General features: G+C 51.3%; 1 protein-coding gene across 1 annotated transcript in view; it reads left to right on the top strand.

Moving 5' to 3' along the window:
- Positions 1 to 17,274, top strand: part of PPARG (peroxisome proliferator activated receptor gamma) — a 154,629-nt gene extending 137,355 nt beyond the window's left edge. Inside the window, exon 7 of the mRNA XM_040628436.1 lies at positions 16,985 to 17,274. Coding sequence (XP_040484370.1) covers positions 16,985 to 17,013 — 29 coding nt within the window. The 3' untranslated portion in view covers positions 17,014 to 17,274. The remainder of the gene's footprint in view (positions 1 to 16,984) is intronic.
- The last annotated feature ends 2,351 nt before the right edge of the window (positions 17,275 to 19,625 follow it).

Below are 19,625 nucleotides of genomic sequence, written 5' to 3'. Positions count from 1 at the left end.
GATCTATTTAGTGCCATGGGCTGTGCTCAAGGAGGATCCAAGTGGCTTTCTGCAAGAGTTAGAAAACTGTGATCCTGTGGCCACTTTTGCCTAATCCTGGAGGCCATGAAGTGTATGTTAAAAGTATCCACTGTCAGCTTGAGGCTTGGCTCTGCCACTTCTTGATGTGTGGCCTTAAGCAAGTCACCTCCCTCTCTGGGGACAAAGAACCTGGCGTATAGAAAGAAGTCCTTTAGCAAATTACATCTAATATAGTCATCATGAATAAAGGAATGGGTCTCAGTTTCTCTATCTGTAAAATGGGAATAATAGCACCTACCTGGCATGTCTTATAGACTATCAAAGAAAGGAAGCAGGGCCGGCCAGCTCACCAATATTCACAGATAAGAAAGTGAGCCGCAATGAGGTACAGGAGCTAGCCCACGTTTACGCAAATAAAAGGCAGAGGCAAAGCTGAGGCTAGACTTCTGGCTTGCTGAGGCCCACCCTACCGAGGGTTCTTTTCTACTGCACCCTGCTAGATGCCAAGACAGTGTTGCCTGCTTATGGCATAGAAGACTTCAGCTTGGATTTTGGCTCTGCCGCAAACTAGCTGTGCAGCGTCAGGCAAGCCGCTTCCTGTCTCTGGGCCTCAGCTTCTTCACCTAGTTTGTGATGATCCCAATTCCTACCTTGTAGGATTGTTGTGAGGACTAGAGGTCCCATGAGCCCCTCAATAATTAAAATCCTCTAAGACAACCTCACACAATCTGCTAGGTACTTGTTCCGGCCTGGGGCCGTGCGTTGGTGAGCGACGTCCTCAACCACAGAGGACACCGTGAGACTCCAGCCTGTGAGAAATCGTCCAGTGTTGGCCTGGCGGTGTGCGGTGGCCCCTCGGAAATTGCTTTCTTGGGCCTCAGTTTTCTCATCTACACTGTCAGGGGCTCTGTCCTGTCCTTCCAGCTCTGACACCCCAAGTCCTTGGACGCCTCCAGGGGGGAGGCTGGAAGGGAGACAGAGTCCTCTGGCTGACCAACCGTGTTCTCTGCTGCCCGAGCGTGTTCTCCCTCAGCGCGGCCGGGGCTGGACAAGACAACAGCCAGCACTCGTTAGAGGCCTGGAGCTGCTCCAGCCAGAGGGGGTGCTGCCTCCAAGGGGAGGGGAGGGGCCGCCGGATGGCCGGTCGGTTCCCACCCAAGCCGAGCTGCTGAGAGAGGGGCGTTGTGCTGAGTCAGCGGGCTGGCGGCTCCGCGGGGGCTCCCTGGCCGCCGGAGCCTGCCAGATGCGAGGCAGCCAGGAGGGCCTCCCAGGAGCCCGGCGTGTTACCGACGATGCTGCCGCTGCTGCCACAGCAGCGGGAACCGTGCCCTGAAAAAGCCTGTCCCCGGCCAGGCCTCCCAGGGCTCCGGGAGAGGGAGCGGCTGTTGCTGAAGGAGGACGTTTTTAGGAGTTGCCTCCTTCTGGCAAGATTCTAACCAGGGCTGCCTCTGCCCTCCCCGGTCTCTCCAGTCGGTCCCCAGTGACAGCCATTGTGCCTCTCAAACACCGAGTACAAGCTTTACTTATAAACTGCTTCGCAGCCGTTTATTTAATCCTCCCCAACCCCAGTGAGGTGCTTTATGGGTCAGGGTCCCACAGAAAACAATGGCATACTCAGGAGGGGACCCCTGGGGAGCGCTTAGTGCAGGCTGGGGGGGGCACTATTTATAAACCTTGGGAGGGTTAAAGGAAACCATTGCAGGGTGGTGAGACCTGCCCCCCCCCCAACCCCCTGGCTAGCCAGGGCCCTGAGGCCAGGGGAGGGAAAGGTGTTTGGAACCCAAGAGAGCTGTAGCCAAGTGGCAAGAGCTGTGGCCCAAGGAAGTGAGGAACATTCTCGCTGCTGTCCTCCAGATGGCAGAGAACAAACTGGGGGATAAATACCCTTCCTCTCTCTCTTCCCATCCTTCCGCCTGAGTCTCCCATTGGCCAGATCCTACCGAAAGCCAGGGAACAAAAGAACCAGTTGATACCATCCATACGATTCAGGCTCACGGGGCACAGAGCAGGGTAGGGATGGGCGGAGGGCAAATCCGCAGGGCAAGCAGTATATCCGGCATGGGTAGGAGGTATCATTAAGCCCATGACACTGAAAGGAAACAGAGAATTTTAAGTCTGAGTTCCCAGAGCAGTAACTGTCCACTCTAGGATTCAAAGTCGGGTCTGTCTAGCTCCAGAGACATAGTTCTTTCCATTGTATTAAACCAGCTGTAGGAGAAGACCGAAAGGACCAGAGCAAGAAGAAGGGAGTGTTGATGCAATCAGCATCTCTTTATACCCCTAGCGAGGGTGGGCCCTGGTAGCTGGGAACCCACACGATTTTACTGGGTACTTCCCACATCTTTCCATCATATTCCCTGGAGACGTGAGGCATGTAGCCTAAAGCTACCCCATGTAAGTTTTATCCTAAAAGTTAACATAAACTTTGTAGTTTATGCCAAGTTTTTTTATTTTGAATTAATGTTTAAAATATTGCTTAGAAGTTAAATTAATTTATTTCTGCTTACCTGAAAAATTAAAGGAGAAAAAGGCTCTCCACGGAAGGGTGCAATATGTTTTCCACGGCCTTAAGTATCCCTAAGAATGGACCATGTACCCTACTCTGCGGAGAGCAGGCCCCAGTATCCTTTAGGAAAAGAATGTACTTGCCCAACACCTTATAGCTGATAATCAGACTTGGAGTCCCATGACCCTGCTCCCTGCATGGTTGAGAGAAAGGAAATCTGGCCAAAGTAGAGCCTGAAAAGGGAAAAAAGTCACTAGTGGTCAGCCTGGGAGGGATGAGGAGGAAGGGGTTTGAGCTCAATATCAGCAAATGTTCACAGACATTCTCTGTCCCCAGCTCTGGGACACTCAGATATGCCTGGTGTGACTCGAGTCATCTAGGAGCTCACTTTATCCTAGAGCCAGGCATCTAAGCTGGCAACGTCAACACCACCTGACAAGTGGAAGGAAGCAGAAGTTTCGGAGGCAGGCAGGTGGGCTCCAAGCCCCTTCTCTGCCACTTCTTGGGGGTATGACCTTGGGCAAGTATGACCTTGAACTAGAAAGGTTTTGTAATTCCTCTTTTATAACTGGGCAAGGTCATACTTACATCATAAAGTTGCTGTGAAGGAAAAAGAGATCAAGTTTGAAAGCATGCAGCACTGTGACTTAGCAAATGTGAATTCATCGTCATCTTCATGCTGTGATAAACACTGGGACAGAGGACTGTGCATGTCAGGGCTACATGGGACAGCCATGCTCTTCCAACCAAAAATTGCCCTAGCGATCCAATGTCAAAATAGGTTATCATAAATTTCCCAGAGAATGTGAGCTCTCTGGTTTCTGTTGCCATGGAAGTGCAGGGAAGATTTAACTCTGGATGGGGGTAAGGGAAGGCTTCATGGAGGAGGTGACATTTGAGATGGACTGAGAAGATTTGTAAGGATTGACCAGACAGACAGGGAAGGGTTGTCCAGGCAAGGGGCTCGTGGGCAAAGCCACATGGCGTGTTAGGCAGGGTGGGTATTTTGTTGTGGCTGGAACAGAAGGGTGCTGGGGGGTGGAGGGAGAAATGGCTGGAACAGAATGGAATCAAATTAGGCTGGGGCCTATACTAATGGATGAGGAGGTTTGGATTTTATCCTAGGGGGGGTAGAGAGCCATGCAAGATTTTAAGCAGGGAAGTGGCAAATCAGATATATTCACTCTGTCAGCCAGCAAAGAGATGAGACTTGATGGGGAGGTGGGAGGACCTCTAGGAGGCTCTGGCTGTCATGTGGACAAGAAGTGAAGCTGGTATGAGCAATGGGGTTGGAGGAGGTGGACAGTGGTGAGGAATAGTCCAGGACCTGCTTGATGTCGGGGGGGAGGGTAGGGGAGCACTCCAGGGTGATTCTCAGGGTTTGATCTGGATGACATGGCAGGACAGGGACATGCTCTTCATTGAGATGGGGGCTTATCCGAGGGAAGGATAACAGGTTGTGTTTTAGAAATACTAAGGGTAGGAACCCAGTGGACATTCAGGTGGGGGTCTGGTTAGCTGTTAGGTAGACAGGTGTCTGCAGCTGAGAGGTGAGGTGGGCTGGAGGGGCACAGTGGGGGCAGTGCAAGAGGGTGAGGACAGTCACAGGACAGAGACAGTCAAAGAGAAGACCAACGAATATTCCAAAGATTTGTGTTGACTCTCTAAGCCCTGTTTTCCCAGTGAGGTCAAAAGGAGGTTTCACTTTCCCTGTTTTCTTTTTATCCATTGGCTCCCTAAATGTTGAGGAGTGCCTTCGACATGCTAGGGGCTGTTGGAGAAATAGGATTCCATTTAACTCCCAATTCTTCAGAGCCTCCCACGGGCAAGGACATATGTCATCTCATTTCTCCACACAGTGACCATGAGAGATGAATATTCTCTCCGTTTCATTATCACCTCCAGGAATTGGGCTTAGAGACCTGCATAAATGGGGCCCCTGTGGGTGTTTCAGTCCCATCTCTACACACACAGACACACACATACAATTCAAGACGTGTATCTTGTTCTGACTCCTTCGTAGGACTTTATTCTGTCCCATAACTCAGCAGAAACCTCCCCGGAGCTCCTGTCTTTGCTGTTAGAGAGAGTTTTATTATCAGGAAGCAGTGGCCCAGACAGATGGCAGGGCCCAGGGCCAGAGTCCTTTCACTCTTAGATTCTTTTCTCCCAGTAGGTGCCTGCCTCCAGCTCCCAGCCTAGGAAACACAACCCCCTTCCCTTGCCTCACCCCAGCCCGCGTCCCTGGGCCGCAGCCAGAGCCAAAAGCTAGACTTGCTCTCATTGAAATTCAGTCCCCCAGTCTGACTCCCTGGGTATTCTTCCTTTCCACTCCCATGTTTCTCAGGCCTGGAACCTTGGGACCTCAGTTTTCTCACCAATGAAGTGGAGGTTATAACCGTTTTACAGACATAGCAAGGCTGTTTGGAGGATAGTTGAGGCAGGGAGAGGAGAAAGTGCTTCGCAAACACTGTGAACTAGAAATTCATAGGGGCCACTGAATTACTGGTACCTTAACAGAGCTGTTCTCTGCACCTGGCTTCCTGAGTCAGGCCTCAGGGCAGGTGCACCCAAGACCGAAGCCAGACGCTTCGGTCCCAGACTAGGAAGATAAGCCCGGCGCACTACAATACCACCGGAGGGAATAGGCTTTTCTCCCTGCAGCCATTGGAGGTTCCTGAACCAGCTCTCTGCCCGGGTTTTATGAGCTCAGAGAGGGTTTACACTATGACTAATATCCCATCCTCTCACTCCCCCGGTCACCACTACCTGCTGGGCAGGAAGTCCACAAGACTCAACCCCCCTTAATCACCGCCACCTCCCCATGACCTGCCTCAATCAGGTCTCTTTACAGTTGGGCAGAGCCGGCTGGGCCTCCTCAAACTTCCATATCTGCGCCGGGAGATCACTGATACGGCTAATGGCGTTTGCTTGCCTCCACGCCCTGGGCCCAGCATTCCTGGAGTCACGCAAGCCCACAGGCCCAGGGCGGAAACTGATTCCCACAGCAGCAAGCCCTGAGCCTGGGGAGCCTCCCCACCCCATAAAATACATGAAATGAGCCTTTCTTCATGGCCACCTGGCCGGCCAGCCTCAAAGCTGTGGGGCAGTCTTCCCCCTTCCCAGTGACTGGCCCCCTCCATTCCTCCTGAACCCATCTACATTCTCTCTGGGCTCCCAGGGACCTCCAGACCCCCAATTTCTCCTGCCAGGGAAGAAGAAAGCTGCTAACCTGATAGCCACTGTTTTCACTCACTCATTCACTCACTCATTCATTCATTCATTCATTCAGTACTCACGAAGCATCTTCTCTGAGCCAGGCACTGTTGCTGAATGCTGGGAACATAAAGATGAATGGGCGGTCACTGCCCTCAAGGAGTGTGTAGTCCTTGGACGGGAAGGGGGAGTGTGGAGGTTGCAGAATACAAGGGCAGGAGTCCATGCTCCCCCTCGCCCTTCCAGCTTCAGTGCAAGAGGTCGGCCCCAGCCGCCAGCCTCTGCGCTGCTTGATGCCTGATAGGATTTGCCACGGTCTTAATGTTCTCCAAGAGCAGCCCCAGTCAAGGACTGATAGGAGTGGGGGGCAAACGCCCAGCACCCTCACTCCCCAGGTCAGATACAATCTATATTGCCAGAGATGCCCAGTGGGGTTAGGATCCAGTTTATAAACACACTTCATCTGGTTGACTTCTTTTCCAGGTTCCTGATGGCGTTCTCCTCACCTCCCCAATAAACAGCTTATACTCAGATCCTTGCTTAGGGTCTGCTAGTGGGGAAGCCCAAACTAAAACACCTGGTTAGTAATGACAGTAGCCAGTTAGGATAGGGGCATTTACCCGTTCATACAGCCAGTGAAAACACCCTGAGCACCTACTATATACTAGACCTTGGGTGCCGAGGATGCTGGGAGTGACCCAGCCCTGGGCCCTGCATCCAAGGAACTGTCTAGCGAGGGAGGCAGACAAGTAAACCAACAGTGACCTGTCAGAGTGATATGGGCAATGGCAGAATATGGTTCAGGGTACCACAGGAACACAGTGCAGAGCCCCTAACTCGGCACGAAGGATGGAGGGGGCAACAACTAAGCTGAATCTTAAGAATCCAAACGAGTCCATCAGGTAGAGAAAGTGTGGAAGTGTTTCCAGGGAAAGGAAAGGTAGAGGTAAAGGTACACAGATATAATAGAGCCTGGCCTGGTTCTGGAAACACTAAGTTGTCCACGGGGGATGGGACATGGCTCCTAGGAAAGAAGAATGGGAAATGAGGCAGAATCAGATCCTAAAGGCCTTTCCTTTTTCCAGTATTTACATTTTTTAAAGGGAAATCTGAACAAAGCAGTGTTTAATCCCAAGAAATGCAGCTCTGATGAGGTTCGGACACCAGAGGAATAGCTGTGCTAAGCAAGGTCCTTCACCTCTCCTTGTCCTGCTTCCCTGATGTTCCAGGCCTGGCTGTGACCAGATGGTTGTTTGCAAAGGGTGCTGGGGCCATCTCTGCAGCAAGGACTCACAAAGGCTTTGGAGGACAGATTAGACCAGAAGGGCAGCAGCGGGCAGCATGGAGCTCCCCCTCTTCAGCCAGCAAACGCCAGCTATTAAAGCCACTTTCTGGCAGGATGCCTCCCAGGATCCAGCTCCCTTTCTTCTCAGAGATCTCTGTCCATTGGAAATACGGGAGAATCAGGTCTGGGTTATAATTTATGTGGGTACAGGGAAGGGGTGATTCAGACATTCCTGGGCACGTCAAGTGAGCCAGCGGAAGGGAGCCACAGAAAGCCAGTCCCTGTGAGCAAGAGAAGCCTGTGAATTGGTGTGGAGAAGGCTGATTGGCTAACAAAGTCTTCAGTGGGGAAAGGGGCACTTCTGAGCACAAGCAGCAGGTTGTCACTTAACTCTCTCCAGCTCCACTGACTATCCCAGGAAAGAAGTCCTAGGAAAGAAGAGGCCTCTAGGTAAAGCCTAAAAGCTGCTTTAATAAAATCTCTGTTCCAGGTTCTTTACATGAATTTTTTTTTGGCTTTATTTAAATTCAAATTAGTTAACATATAGCGTATTATTAATTTCAGGGTAGAATTTAGTGATTCATCAGTTGCATAGAACACCCAGTGCTCATTACATCCAGTGCCCTCCTTAATGCCCATCACCCAGTTACCCCATCCCTCCACCCCCCTCCCTCCAACAACCCTCAGTTTGTTCCCTGTAGTGAAGAGTCTATTATGGTTTGTCTCCCTCTCTATTTTTATCTATTTTATTTTCATGAAGTCTCTGGTTTGGTCTTAAAAGAATCCACTGAGGCACTTGTTAAATTCTCATACCCCCTTTTAAGAGGCAACTGAAGCACAGAATCGCTAAGTAATTTGCCCAAGAGCACACAGTTTTTAAGCTGGTAGAGAAAGGAGCCAATTTCTCAACTGCACCTCTGCCCAAGGTGAAGCTGACACCCCCAGAAAGTCCAGCGTGGTCAGGCAACCCCTCCTCCCCCAATCAGGATCTGCTGATCTTTTCAGGGAGCCCCCACCAGAACTTCAGCCTGATTGGACCATCCCAAGTCACATGACATACCACCTAACCAACCACTGTGTCCAGGGGGGTACATAAAGCCAGTGAGCTTATCCCTGTGTCCCACCCATCCCAGAAGCAGCTGGGAGGTGAGAACATTCCCAAACAAAGGTCAGGGAAAAGGAAATGGATTCTGGAGGAGCAAACACCTTGCAACCACCATAGTTCCGTGAGGGAAACGTGATTTATTCCACCACAACAAGGCGTGGTGCAAGCAGAACTGTGTCAGGATCCCAACAGGAAATAGCAGGCACACTCAGATTGGGTAATTTGAAGAGAGTTTAATAAAGGGATTATTATTTACAAAGGAGTAGGCAGAGTGTAAAGAAACCACAGGGATAGTGCAGAACATGGGGCTAGGCACAGTGACAAAGAGCAGTAACCAGAACCTGGAGAGAAAGCAAGCCGTGGGAAGAAGATAGCTTGAAGGAAGCAGTGACCTTGGTCCAAAGAGGTAGCCAGCTCATGGGGACACCACAGGGAGGGAACCAGGGGAATAAACTCCCAAACCTTCTCTCTTTCCCCTCCGGGCTCCTGCGTGTGTCCCCTCGACTGAAGCTGGCCAGGAACCAGAGAGTGAGGATGCCTGTTGATGCCAAACATTCGGGGGCAAAGTATCTAGGACAAAGGTGGGCATGGAACTGGACGGGCAGATGGAAGGTGTCCAGCACATCTGACAACCCAGCAACTCTCGGAAGCAGCGCACTTGGTCCCCACACTGGGAAACTCTACTTCAAAGAGCGTTCTCAACGTGGAGGGTGCTGGAGAATCATCCAGAGAGCTTTCATTAATGCAGTTGCCTGGGACCCACTTCAGAGACTGATTCAGTATGTCTTAAAATGTGTTCATCTGAGCCCAAGACAGGACCATGGGTGCAGATGGTGTCTGGGGGAGGTGACTGCAGGAAGCAGTAGTGAGAGAATGAGGAGAACAAGACAGGGAAGGAGGAAAAGTCAACATAGGTGTGCTTTGCTGAGGTCACTGCTCTCTCAGTAAATAAATACGCCAAGAGTATGTGCCAGAAGGACAGTTCCCACCCCCACTGGTGAAGGATTTCCCCCAGGGGCATCCTGACTCTCTTTCTATGTGGGCTCCCACAAGCTTGGAGAAAGTCCTGGGCAGGATGTGAAAAGATGTGCCGCACATACCGGGCGTGGGACACTTGACAGCTCAAGGGGAGCTGAGCATGCACAGACCCATTACCGCAGCTGTGGGTGACATCAGATGGGCCTGCCACGTGGTATGACACCAGAGGCACACGCATCTGCCAAATAGGTCTTGTGTGGAGCCCAGCAATCTGCACTATAGGCAAGCATCCTGCGTGTTCCTGAAAGAGATGGTCAGTAAACCATGGTTGGGAAAATGGCTATGCAGGACAACAGACCATGTTTCAGGCACTAGGGCTGTGAGTAAGTCAGAGTCCCTCAGAAGAGGGAATGAGTGGTTGATTATACTGATATATCATTTTATACTTTTGAATGTATCAGTTATCTACAGCTGTATAACAGATTGTGCCAAAATCCTGATGGCCCCGAACGATAATAATCATTGATTATCTCACACAGTGTCTGTGGGTCAGAAATTTGGAGGCCACTTAGCTGGCAGGTTTTGGGCCAGAGTGTCTCATAAGGTTGCATTAGATGTCAGCCGGACCTGCATCATCTGAGGGCTTGACTGGGGCTGTGGGATCTGCTTCCAAGATGGCCCACTCACATGATATTGGCAGGAGGCCTCAGTTCCTTGCCAAGTAAGCCCTCCAGCCCCCACTTGAGTGTCTTCACAACAAGACAGCTGGTGAAATGTGGAATCCACACTGCCCTTTTATGACTTAGGCTTGGAAGTCAATTTTGTCATTTCTACAAGACCCTATTGGTCATACAACTCAGCTCTATTCACTGTGGGAGGGAACTACCAAAGGTGTGGATACTAGGAGGCTGGAATCATTGGGGGGCATCTTGGAGGCTGGTAACCACCCCAATGTTAGCACAGAGCCTGACATATACAGATAACTCGGTTAGTGATTGGTGAGTGTTGACTCTGCCTTAGCCCTGTGCAAGGCCTGCCCCTTGACTGAAGAGCTTACATTCTTTTTAGAAAGTTAAAATAGAGATTGAATAAGGAGAGGCCAGCACAAGCTAGTGCTCAAGAGAACCATGAACTGAATAGGCTCAGAAGGCTAAGAGTGGCCCAGGGGAGTGTCCAGACACCTTAATGGCAGGCAGAGAGCCAGCTGAGTCCCTATTCAGACCCTGCAAGGGAAGTTCCTTGTTGCTTGGAAGTTTGGGGCAGGAAGCTCCCACTCTCTGCAGCTTGCCTTGAGCCTCTAGCTGAATGGCTAAGTGACATTGGGCTGATTCTGCCCTCTGTTTCCTGCCCGATGGCGAACACCATCCATGACTCTTGTTCCAGTCGGGGACAAGCCTGAAGATTGTGAGAGCTAGAAAGGCCCCAAGAGGCCATCAGGTCTCATGTCTGATGTGAAGAAACTGAAGTCCAGAGAGAAAAGGGGGTTATCTAAGGTCACCAGTAGACATACTCAACAGCCATTTGGGGCCAGGCCTTCTGCTGGGACCTTGACACCCATCACGTCCTTTAATCTTTATGGCAACCCGGAACCGTAGGAATGATAAATCCCATTTTACAGATGGGGTCAGGGAAGGAAAGTGTGCTATATACAGTCACATAGCTAAGAAGCGGTGGAGCCTAGATTTGAACCCCAGTCTCTCTGACCTTTAAGTCCATGGTCTTGCAGGGTAGAAGGTGGGCAAATGGAAGAGATGGTGGAGTCGGACATCTATGCCCCTACCAACAGTGGGCACTGGGGACCGTGTCTATCTCTAGCCCCCTCCAGCCCTGGCATGAACTCCCTGAATGGTGCCAGGGACACAGGGCCATGTTTAGCAATCCCCAAGCAGAGCGTCCGCTCTGGGATGGAGCACACAGTGGTGACACCACGGGGCTTTTGGCTGCCTCCACACTCATTGCAGGGAGGGTGGCCGCCATGTGAGACGGTTATTGCCACACGCACGGGGCTCAGCATCTTAGGATAAGGCCATGGGGACTCAGGGGACTGAGCTCTGGTGCAAAGGCTCATATGATCAGGACCGGTGTTGTGCAACGGTTTGGGTCAAGGGTTTGCCAGTCAGAAGCCCCGATAAACAATGCTGGGCTCCATAGATACAAACACAACAAGGTTTTTTTTGGTATCTATTGAGTGGCAGCCACAGGCCAGGGCACTAGCTATACATTATTTCATATTTTCACAGCATTCCTGGGCTGGGGGAAGCATCATCACTTCCATCCCTCTTACAGATCAGGAAACTGAGGCCCAGATAGGGTAAACGGCACCCAAAGTCACAGAGTTATTAAGCGCCCGTGTCAGAATTTGAGCCCAGGACCGTATGACTCTCCAACCCCCAGCCCAGTCTGCCACCTGCGTTCTAAGGCCGGGCTCTCTGCACCAAGGCTCATGGCCGGGTGCGAGGCCATTTCTGTGTGTTCACCGCAGGATCCCTGTTGCTGCGAGTGTCTGCATTTGCAGGGTCACCCAGGGGTTAAAGCTGGAGCTTTAGGCACCTGACCAGACCTGCATCCAAGTCCTGATCTGCCACTTCATGTTCTGTGGCTTCGGGGCAAATCCCTTGGCCCATGTGAGTCTCCGTTTTCCGGAACCTAGCACGCAGTGGAAATGTCCGTGGCAAATTGCTCAGGTCAAGGAGCCGATGCCTCTGGAGCGCCTTGGAAGCACTCAGGAAATAGTCGTCAACTCACTGGGTGGTTTTTCATCAATTTGGGCTGCTGTCCTAAAGGACAGACAGGGGATCAGAGACCCCAGAGCCAGGACCTTGAGTTCCACAGGGGCCTGGGAACCCCGTTCAGGGACAGCCCCCTTCGGGGGAGGTGGCATTATCCTTATCCTTACAGAGAAATGAGCTGAAGCCCAGAGCGGGTAAGGAACTTGCTGAAGGCTGCACAGCCTCAGAGGTGAGACTGGTACTCAGAGCTCATGCTCCTTCCACCAAATCTATCACATTCATCTCTGTCTTGCAGGGCCCAGCACAACTTGGACCCGACAGATGCCTGCCACGCAGGAGGGGGGTATACTTTGCAGGGGTAGATAAGGTCACTTTTACCAAAGTCTGATGCAAATGCTACTGTGGGCACGGACAAGGGATTGATGGGCAGCCTTTGGAATCCAGTCCCTCCCCCCCTCCCTGCCCAGCCCAGCCTCATTGCTCAACACAGGCTCCCATGGGGACTGGCCTCAACTCAGCCACCTCCACATCAGCCCCCCCACCCCAATGTCCTTCTCATTTGCCCCAAGGTGGGTGGAGGGGGTGGGCAGGCCTCCTACCTCCCCTTTAGAAAATACTTCATTTCTTTCTCTTTACTATACAGTTCATTTTATTATAGGAAAAATAGTCAATAGAGAATGAAATTCCCTACTCATTTCAAATATTCATTTCAAAATGAAAAATGTGAAACTAAGAATCAGCTGCAACCTGACCACTGAGAGACAAGTGGACAAGGGCCATTACCGTTGCCCAAGCTTCTGGTCTAAGTAGAAATACACACGCACGGACATTTACGTACTTTTTTTTTTTTTTTTACCAAAATGCTGTTTGGAAGCCTGCTTCATTGTCTTAAAAACAGCATTATGACAAAACTAATTCCTGTTCATCACGGACAAACTGTGAATGGCACAAAGACAAAAGTGAACATGACCACCAATGTCGATATTCAGTGGTGATTTCCTCTCAATCCATTTTTCGGTGCCTATAGAACGAGGTATGAAATTCTTCCACAGTATTTGAGTGTAAAAGTAAATATATTTTCTTTCTAAATCGAATAAGTATGTTTTTAGGGTGGGGCAACTGGCAAGTGGAGGAAGGGCCTCTAGTCCTCAGTCTCTTGTGGCTGCTTCTGCGATCCTCCCTGGCCTCTCAGACGCAGGCGACTCCATCCCTGCAGATCAAGCCAGGGTCCCCGGGGTCACAGCTCCAGCATCTGCCCCCATGGCCTCCCTGCTGGCACACCCATCAGTGGCTCAGCTACCTCCTGCCCCCACCCCCCCGCCCAAGTCTCAGTGGACACAGCCCTTTCCTTCCCACTTCTGTTCCCTCTGACCCTTGAACCCCTCTCCATCCAGAACCATCCAATGTCGTCAATTCTGGGAGCACTGGCTTTAGGGGGGAAAAGGCTGGTAAATTCTTGGCGAGAAAGCTGATGTGGAGGGATGGAGATGCTTTACCTCTTTCTTCCTTGAGTCTCTTACATTCGCAAGGGCAAGTCTGAAATTCATGTGCCAACAAGTTATCCTGCCCAAAGCATACACCTACACTTAACAAAAATGCAAGTGCGGGTTTTTGTCATCTTTTCTGTTCCCTCTCTTCATCTTATTTTCTCCGCTGCTCAAGCTCTTCTCCTTCTCCTTCTCAATTCCCTTTCCTGGTCATCCCAGCCCTCAGTGGCCTCACTCTCTTTCGAACCCCTAAGGCTTCAGGTTCATGGATCATCACCCTGGATGGGGCGACTCGGGCCACTGCTGTGTAGCCAGATGTGGCTGGTCTTTGAGCACCGCAAGGTCGGGGTCTGCATCTGCCCTTGGGGGTACCCTGGAGGAAGTGGCTGGGGGCTAAGCAGGAGTGGCTCTTGACTGAGAGTTATGAAGTTGGACAGAGGACATCTGTCCCCAAACCTTATTGCCACCAGTGCAACATAGAGGCTCCTAGGATGGGTTTGTAGAGCCAGAGTAGCAAGTGTCAGCCCAACCTTAGGGGTAAACCTGGTATTTGTGGCTCCCATGGAACAATCTGGAAACCCAGCAGAAGCCTCAGCGTCATCTGGAGCATATGGAAGCCCAAGGCTGGTGGCCACTTTCCTGGTTCATGGCAAAACATCTGTGCAAGGTGGCCCAAGACCAGGCATAAAGAGGAGGGGGTTCTTGGAGTGTCTGGAAATAAAAGTGGGTGATAGGCGGATGGATGATGGCTAACCCAGTGACCCCAATGGCAAAAGAGTGGTCTTCGGTGCCCCAGCCCCAGCTGTGGCTTCTCCCAGTTGGCCTGGCTTCGCTGGAGCATGGTGCAGGCTGTCCCGGATAGCCAAGAAGGACCCAGAGGGAGGAACCGTTTCTATCACCTTATTTTATGTGCATACTCATCCTTATTTTTTATGGTAGTGATAAAATGAGCGATTCCCTGCTTTGGCAAACAGGGTGTCCCGACCGATGGTGACTTGCTCTCCCTGCCAGTGTCATCATTATGAACGCCAACAGAGCAGCTGCTGTGGAGCTATGTGCCCCTAAACAAATGGCCCAACTGGCGAGCTCCACTGTTTCCCTGACTGTCCTGTGGTACTTCTTTCTTTGCTGGGCGCTGGCACCTCTCGTTAATGTCGGGTTTCAGCAGTGCTCCCTGCTCACCAAGTTCTCACCTGCTCTCTGGTGGCTGAGTTACTACCTTGTTAAAGTGGTCCGCATATTTAAATCATTTCTGAAGTCAGCAGGTGCCTCCCACATGGCAGGCCGTCAGCGTTCACACACTCATTCAGTCAGGGAGCCCAGGGAAGGGCCCTTGCCTGTCAACCTTAGTGCAGCAGCCAACGGATCAGGGTCCCTGGCCCAGTCATGCCCTTGCTCAAACACCTTGAATGGCTCCCTATGACCTACATGATAAAGTTTAAAAGCTCCACTGTTCAAGATCCTTACCGTCTGACTTCAGCGGGCTTTTCCAGCTTCACCTCCCACCTCCCTTTCCCACATCCTGATTTCCAGCCTTCTCTAGCTGTCAACAGTCCATTCACCATTCAAAGCCAGAACCTTCCTGGCTCCCTCCTCAGTTTCTGCCATGGCTCTTTTATTCTAATCTTCATCAAAATGGAACTTACATGGGCACCTGGGTGGCTCAGTCAGTTAAGCATCCAACTCTTGGTTTCGGCCAGGGTGGTGATGTCAGGGTCCTGGGATCGAGCCCTGCCTCGGCTCCACGCTCAGTGCTCAGTGTGTGGTCTGCTTGAGACTCNNNCCCTCCTTCGCCCTCCCTTTCTGTTCCTCCCCCCACTTGTGTGTGCACACTCTCTTGCTCGCTCTCTCTCTAAAATAAGTAAATAAATAAAATCCTCCCCCCAAAATGGAACTTAGATTACCATAGGATGTTGTCTCCTGTCACATACACTGGAACGTCGTAGGGCTGGGGATGTTGTTTTAGCTATGTGTCCTTCACACCCTGCCCCCAGGAGCAGCTCAGTAAACCATGCTAGGTGCTTTCTACAGACAGGCTCTCTAATCACCATGGCAACCTAGCAAACGAGGCAGTGTTTTCCCCCAAATGAAATCTCAGGTTAAGCAACTTGCCCGAAGTCAGACATGCTTAGTCTCAAAGGCAGAGCTCTTTCCACCGTGTCTCAAGTATGTCTAATGTGTGTGTGCTAAAAACAAAAACAAAACAAAACCCCACCCTGCTTCATAGAAGCAGCGTTACCCGGATCGCATCCCACCTCTCCTGGGACGGAATGTGTTTTGGGAGCTCCCTACCTGGGCGAACACCCTCACCCCCCTTCTCTGAAGTTCGGTTTCCTCAGCTGTCACGGGGTATGATATTAATAGCTTCCTTCTCAGGCTGACAGAGATAACAGACACAAAGCATGCAGCGCTGAGTCCCCTTCCTTCCTGGGTGCCCTGCCCCGTCTGCGCGCGGCTCCGAGGCCTCCTGCACTGCTGGGCAGCGGCGGGGGCGGGCCAGGGGGCGGAGCCTGGCCCCTCCTGACCGGCTGCCAGAATCACACATCTGGCCCCTCAGGGTGGGAGTGGGAAGGGAGCCAGGCTCCCTGGACGCTGATGAAATGTGTCTGTTGTGGGCCTGTTGGGCAATGCTGAAACCGGGGAGGAAGGAACAGCAACCGCCGCGGCTCCCGGCTGGGTCCCGGGCAGCTTGAGCAACGCCCCCGGCAGTTGCTCCATCGGCCAAGCCGGGCGATGATGCCCCAGGGTGGGGTGTTGCACCACGTTCTTAGAAAGCTGCCTCTGTACATGCAGTGCCATTTGGGGCCTGGACTGGTTTTGTTTCATCACTGTGTTTTTCACTTCCAAATTTCTGAGGGGAAACTGGGAGACAGCGATGTGGTGAAATGATCATTATCAGCCAACTTTCCCCATGAACTTACTCGGCGTCCTGCACTGTGCTAAACGCTTTCATATATGTGATCTCGTGGAATCCACACACCGGCCCTCTCGGGTAGGTACTGTCCTTCTGCACACGAGCCAGTGAAGAAACTGAGGCCCAGAGTGGTTGAGCAACTTGCCCGTGGTCACACAGCAGATAAATGGGGGGGCCAGGATTTGAGCTCACACTGCACGGTTCTGGGATCCCTAACCACTATTGGCACCGCCTCCCATAAGTGAGAAGAACCCAGCTTTGAAGTCAGGCGGCTCTGGAGTTGAATCTCAGCAGGGCTGCTGCCTCACCGCATGTCCTCAGCAGGGCCCTTTCTCGTCTCTGGGCCTCAGCTTCCCCATCGGTAGAGAAAGCGGGTTAGAATAGATGACTGGTTCTCAAATTTTCCTTTAGCCTTTCTAAAAAATAGAATGCTTCAAGCAGGGGTCGACTGCAGACAGGCACGAGAGAACCACAGGGTGACGGGAACCTTCTAAAACTGACCTGTGGTGAGGGTTGCACAACACCATAGATTCTCTAAAAAGCCTTGAATTGTACACTTACAATGGGTGAATTTTATGGTATGTAAATTACACCTCAATAAAGCTGTAAAAAACTAGAATATTTTATGAAACCACAATACTTAGTCCCCAGTACCCCACAGGATTGTTCAAAAACCGGCAGAACTGTGTGGATTCTGGATGGCCTCAGACTCTGACCTTCTGGAACCCTGGGTTCATTTTTAGCACCTGCTTCGTGCGGATTGCTCTGGTGATGTGCGGACAGGGATTTCATCCTCTACGCCGTCAGCCCAGCCCCAGCACAGCACCAGGCTCGCCGGAGGTGCCCAGCGAGCATCATTCCATGAATGACAGACTGCGGAGTAACTTGTACGTTTTCACAAGGGTGGACCAGACTTCAGGCTGCTTGGAGGCAGGAACTGTGTTTTCCTTTCCAAACACCCAGTTCCCGTCACAGACCTCGTACAAAGTAGGAATCTGGCCGTGGTTTGTTGAATAAATAAATGAGTGAATGAGTAAACGACTCAGTCCCTGCTCGTGAGACAAAATGGGAAGGCCAGATATCAGGGTATATATACAGTCGTCCCCTCCCCCTTACCTGCGGTTTCTTCTTCCATGACTTCAGTTACCCACGGTGCCCCTGAAGCAGGTGATGCTTCTTCTGACATACCATCAGATCAGAAGTGGCCTGGCCCGAGGTCACAGGGCCTACGTCATTCCCCCTTCGTCTTGTCACGTGGGCATTTTATCATCTCACGTCATCACAAGAACAAGGGTGAGCACAGTACAGTAAGGCATTTTGAGAGACACCGTCACATAACTTTAATTACAGTATATTGTTGTAATTGTTCTGTTTTATTATTGTTGTTGTTAATGTCTTACTGTGCCTAATTTATAAATTAAACTTTCTCATAGGTATGTATGCTTAGGAAAAAAAACACAGCGTGTGTAGGGTTTAGTACCATCTGTGGTTTCAGGAATCTACTGAGGGTCTTGGAACATATCCCCCATGGATAAGGGGGCTACTGTATGCACACTGTGTGTTACTGAGGATGTGTCCATTGTAAGTTACAACCATAACTTCAGGGCAAACAAAACCAACTGGGAAGGTATGGGGATGAGAGCCCGCAGATCACACCATGGAAAGGACGGGTCAAAAGTAGTTCCACGGGTCCAGGCAGCAGACCTGGCTCATCTCTTTAGGAAACCTCTGTGGGATGAAGCAACTGGAACTGTCTTCAGTCCTTGTGTAACCCCCCTTGAGAGTCAGAACCCAGGAAAAGAGCATCTGATTAGCTTGGGTGGGATCACATGTCCTCCTTTAGCCAAAAATAGTTGTATCGGGGGCGCCTGGGTGGCACAGCGGTTAAGCGTCTGCCTTCGGCTCAGGGCGTGATCCCGGCGCTATGGGATCGAGCCCCACATCAGGCTCCTCCGCTAGGAGCCTGCTTCTTCCTCTCCCACGCCCCCTGCTTGTGTTCCCTCTCTCCCTGGCTGTCTCTATCTCTGTCAAATAAACAAATAAAATCTTTAAAAAAAAATAGTTGTATCGACAGTCTATAAAGACTGTTTAGTGAGGCTTAGGGGAGGGACTCAAAACCAAACCCGGGTTCTGATTCTAGAAGAAGAGGTAAATGCTGGGCAGATTAAAACAACCAATCTCCAGAACACGTGGCTGGCTCAGTAGGTAGAGTGCGTGACTCTTGATCTTGGGGTTGTGAGTTTGAGCCCCATGTTAGGTGTAGAGATTACTTAAAAATAAAATCTTTAGGAAAAAAATATCCACCAGAAAGTTCCATAACAGCAAAAGATGAAAGTGAGAGTTGAAAGAATTAATAGATATGCCACCAAGGCAGGTAAGCACAGAACTGCAAATGTGGGGCTGCCCCTGAATGCCATGGCAGGCAGGGTCAGAAAAGCCAGCGGGCAGTGGGCGAAGATGTGAAGGAGAGCTGGGACAACTTAGAGTTTCTTCTTCTTTTTTCTTCTACTAAAACTCTTGGCTAAGCTACTCACTACTACTGATAGCCATCTCTTAGCAGCAGGGCCATATCCTGTCTGTTCTGGAAAGCTCGGGAGTCCAGTGGCTTTGACTAAGTGGTCTGAAGAGAACTGTTGTGAGCAAGGTGGCTTGATGCCCCCTTGCTGCCTTCCGCGGAGGCACCTGCTGTGTAGCCCTTGCGACAGCCACCAGCTCAGGCTGGTATTGCTAAGGAAATGGGGAAAGAAAGAGTGCTCTCCAAACTCCTTCTGTGGCACCTGCTCTGTATCTGTTCTCTGATTTAATGCTTGCAGCTGGTCTGCAAGCTGAGCGTGATTAACACCATTTGTCAGTCGAAGCGACGGAGATTGAGGAAGTGACCTGCCCGGTGACAAGTGACGGAGTTGGGATTTGAACCTAGGACCAGGGAACTCCAAAGACCCGGCTTGACTGCTGTACCATGGTCCTCCCTAGTGGTCGGTTCAGCTTAGACACACCACGTAACTTCCCTGGGTTTCCCCACCTGCAAACCAAGGAGCTAAAAGCTAAGTGAGAGGGTCGTCTGCTGCCCTAATTCAGAAGCGTCCCAGACGGCCACGGGTGGGTGCCGCCAGCGTGGCCTGGGCCCACATTGAGTGCCAGCGAGAGATGACTGATTGAAGTGGCTTTCAGCAGAGAAGCCGGCCCATCACAGGCTGCAGGCGAGACCTAAGCGTGTGAGTCACCCCCCACCTCTCCCTGCCACCAGAGGGGCCGGGGACAACCCACGTCTGGTCTCCTTGGGCCCCTACCCCCACCCTCAGGGGTGTCTTATAACCAAGGCGCAGACTCCGCCGAGATTAGGAGTACGTGCTCAGACACACACACAGACTTTGCAAACAATGC

This window comes from Ursus maritimus, unplaced genomic scaffold (genome assembly GCF_017311325.1).
Source record: "Ursus maritimus isolate PB19 unplaced genomic scaffold, ASM1731132v1 scaffold_14, whole genome shotgun sequence".
Taxonomy (NCBI): Eukaryota; Metazoa; Chordata; class Mammalia; order Carnivora; family Ursidae; genus Ursus; species Ursus maritimus.
Note: the sequence above shows the minus strand (reverse complement) of the source record. Positions and strands in the feature narration are given on the sequence as shown.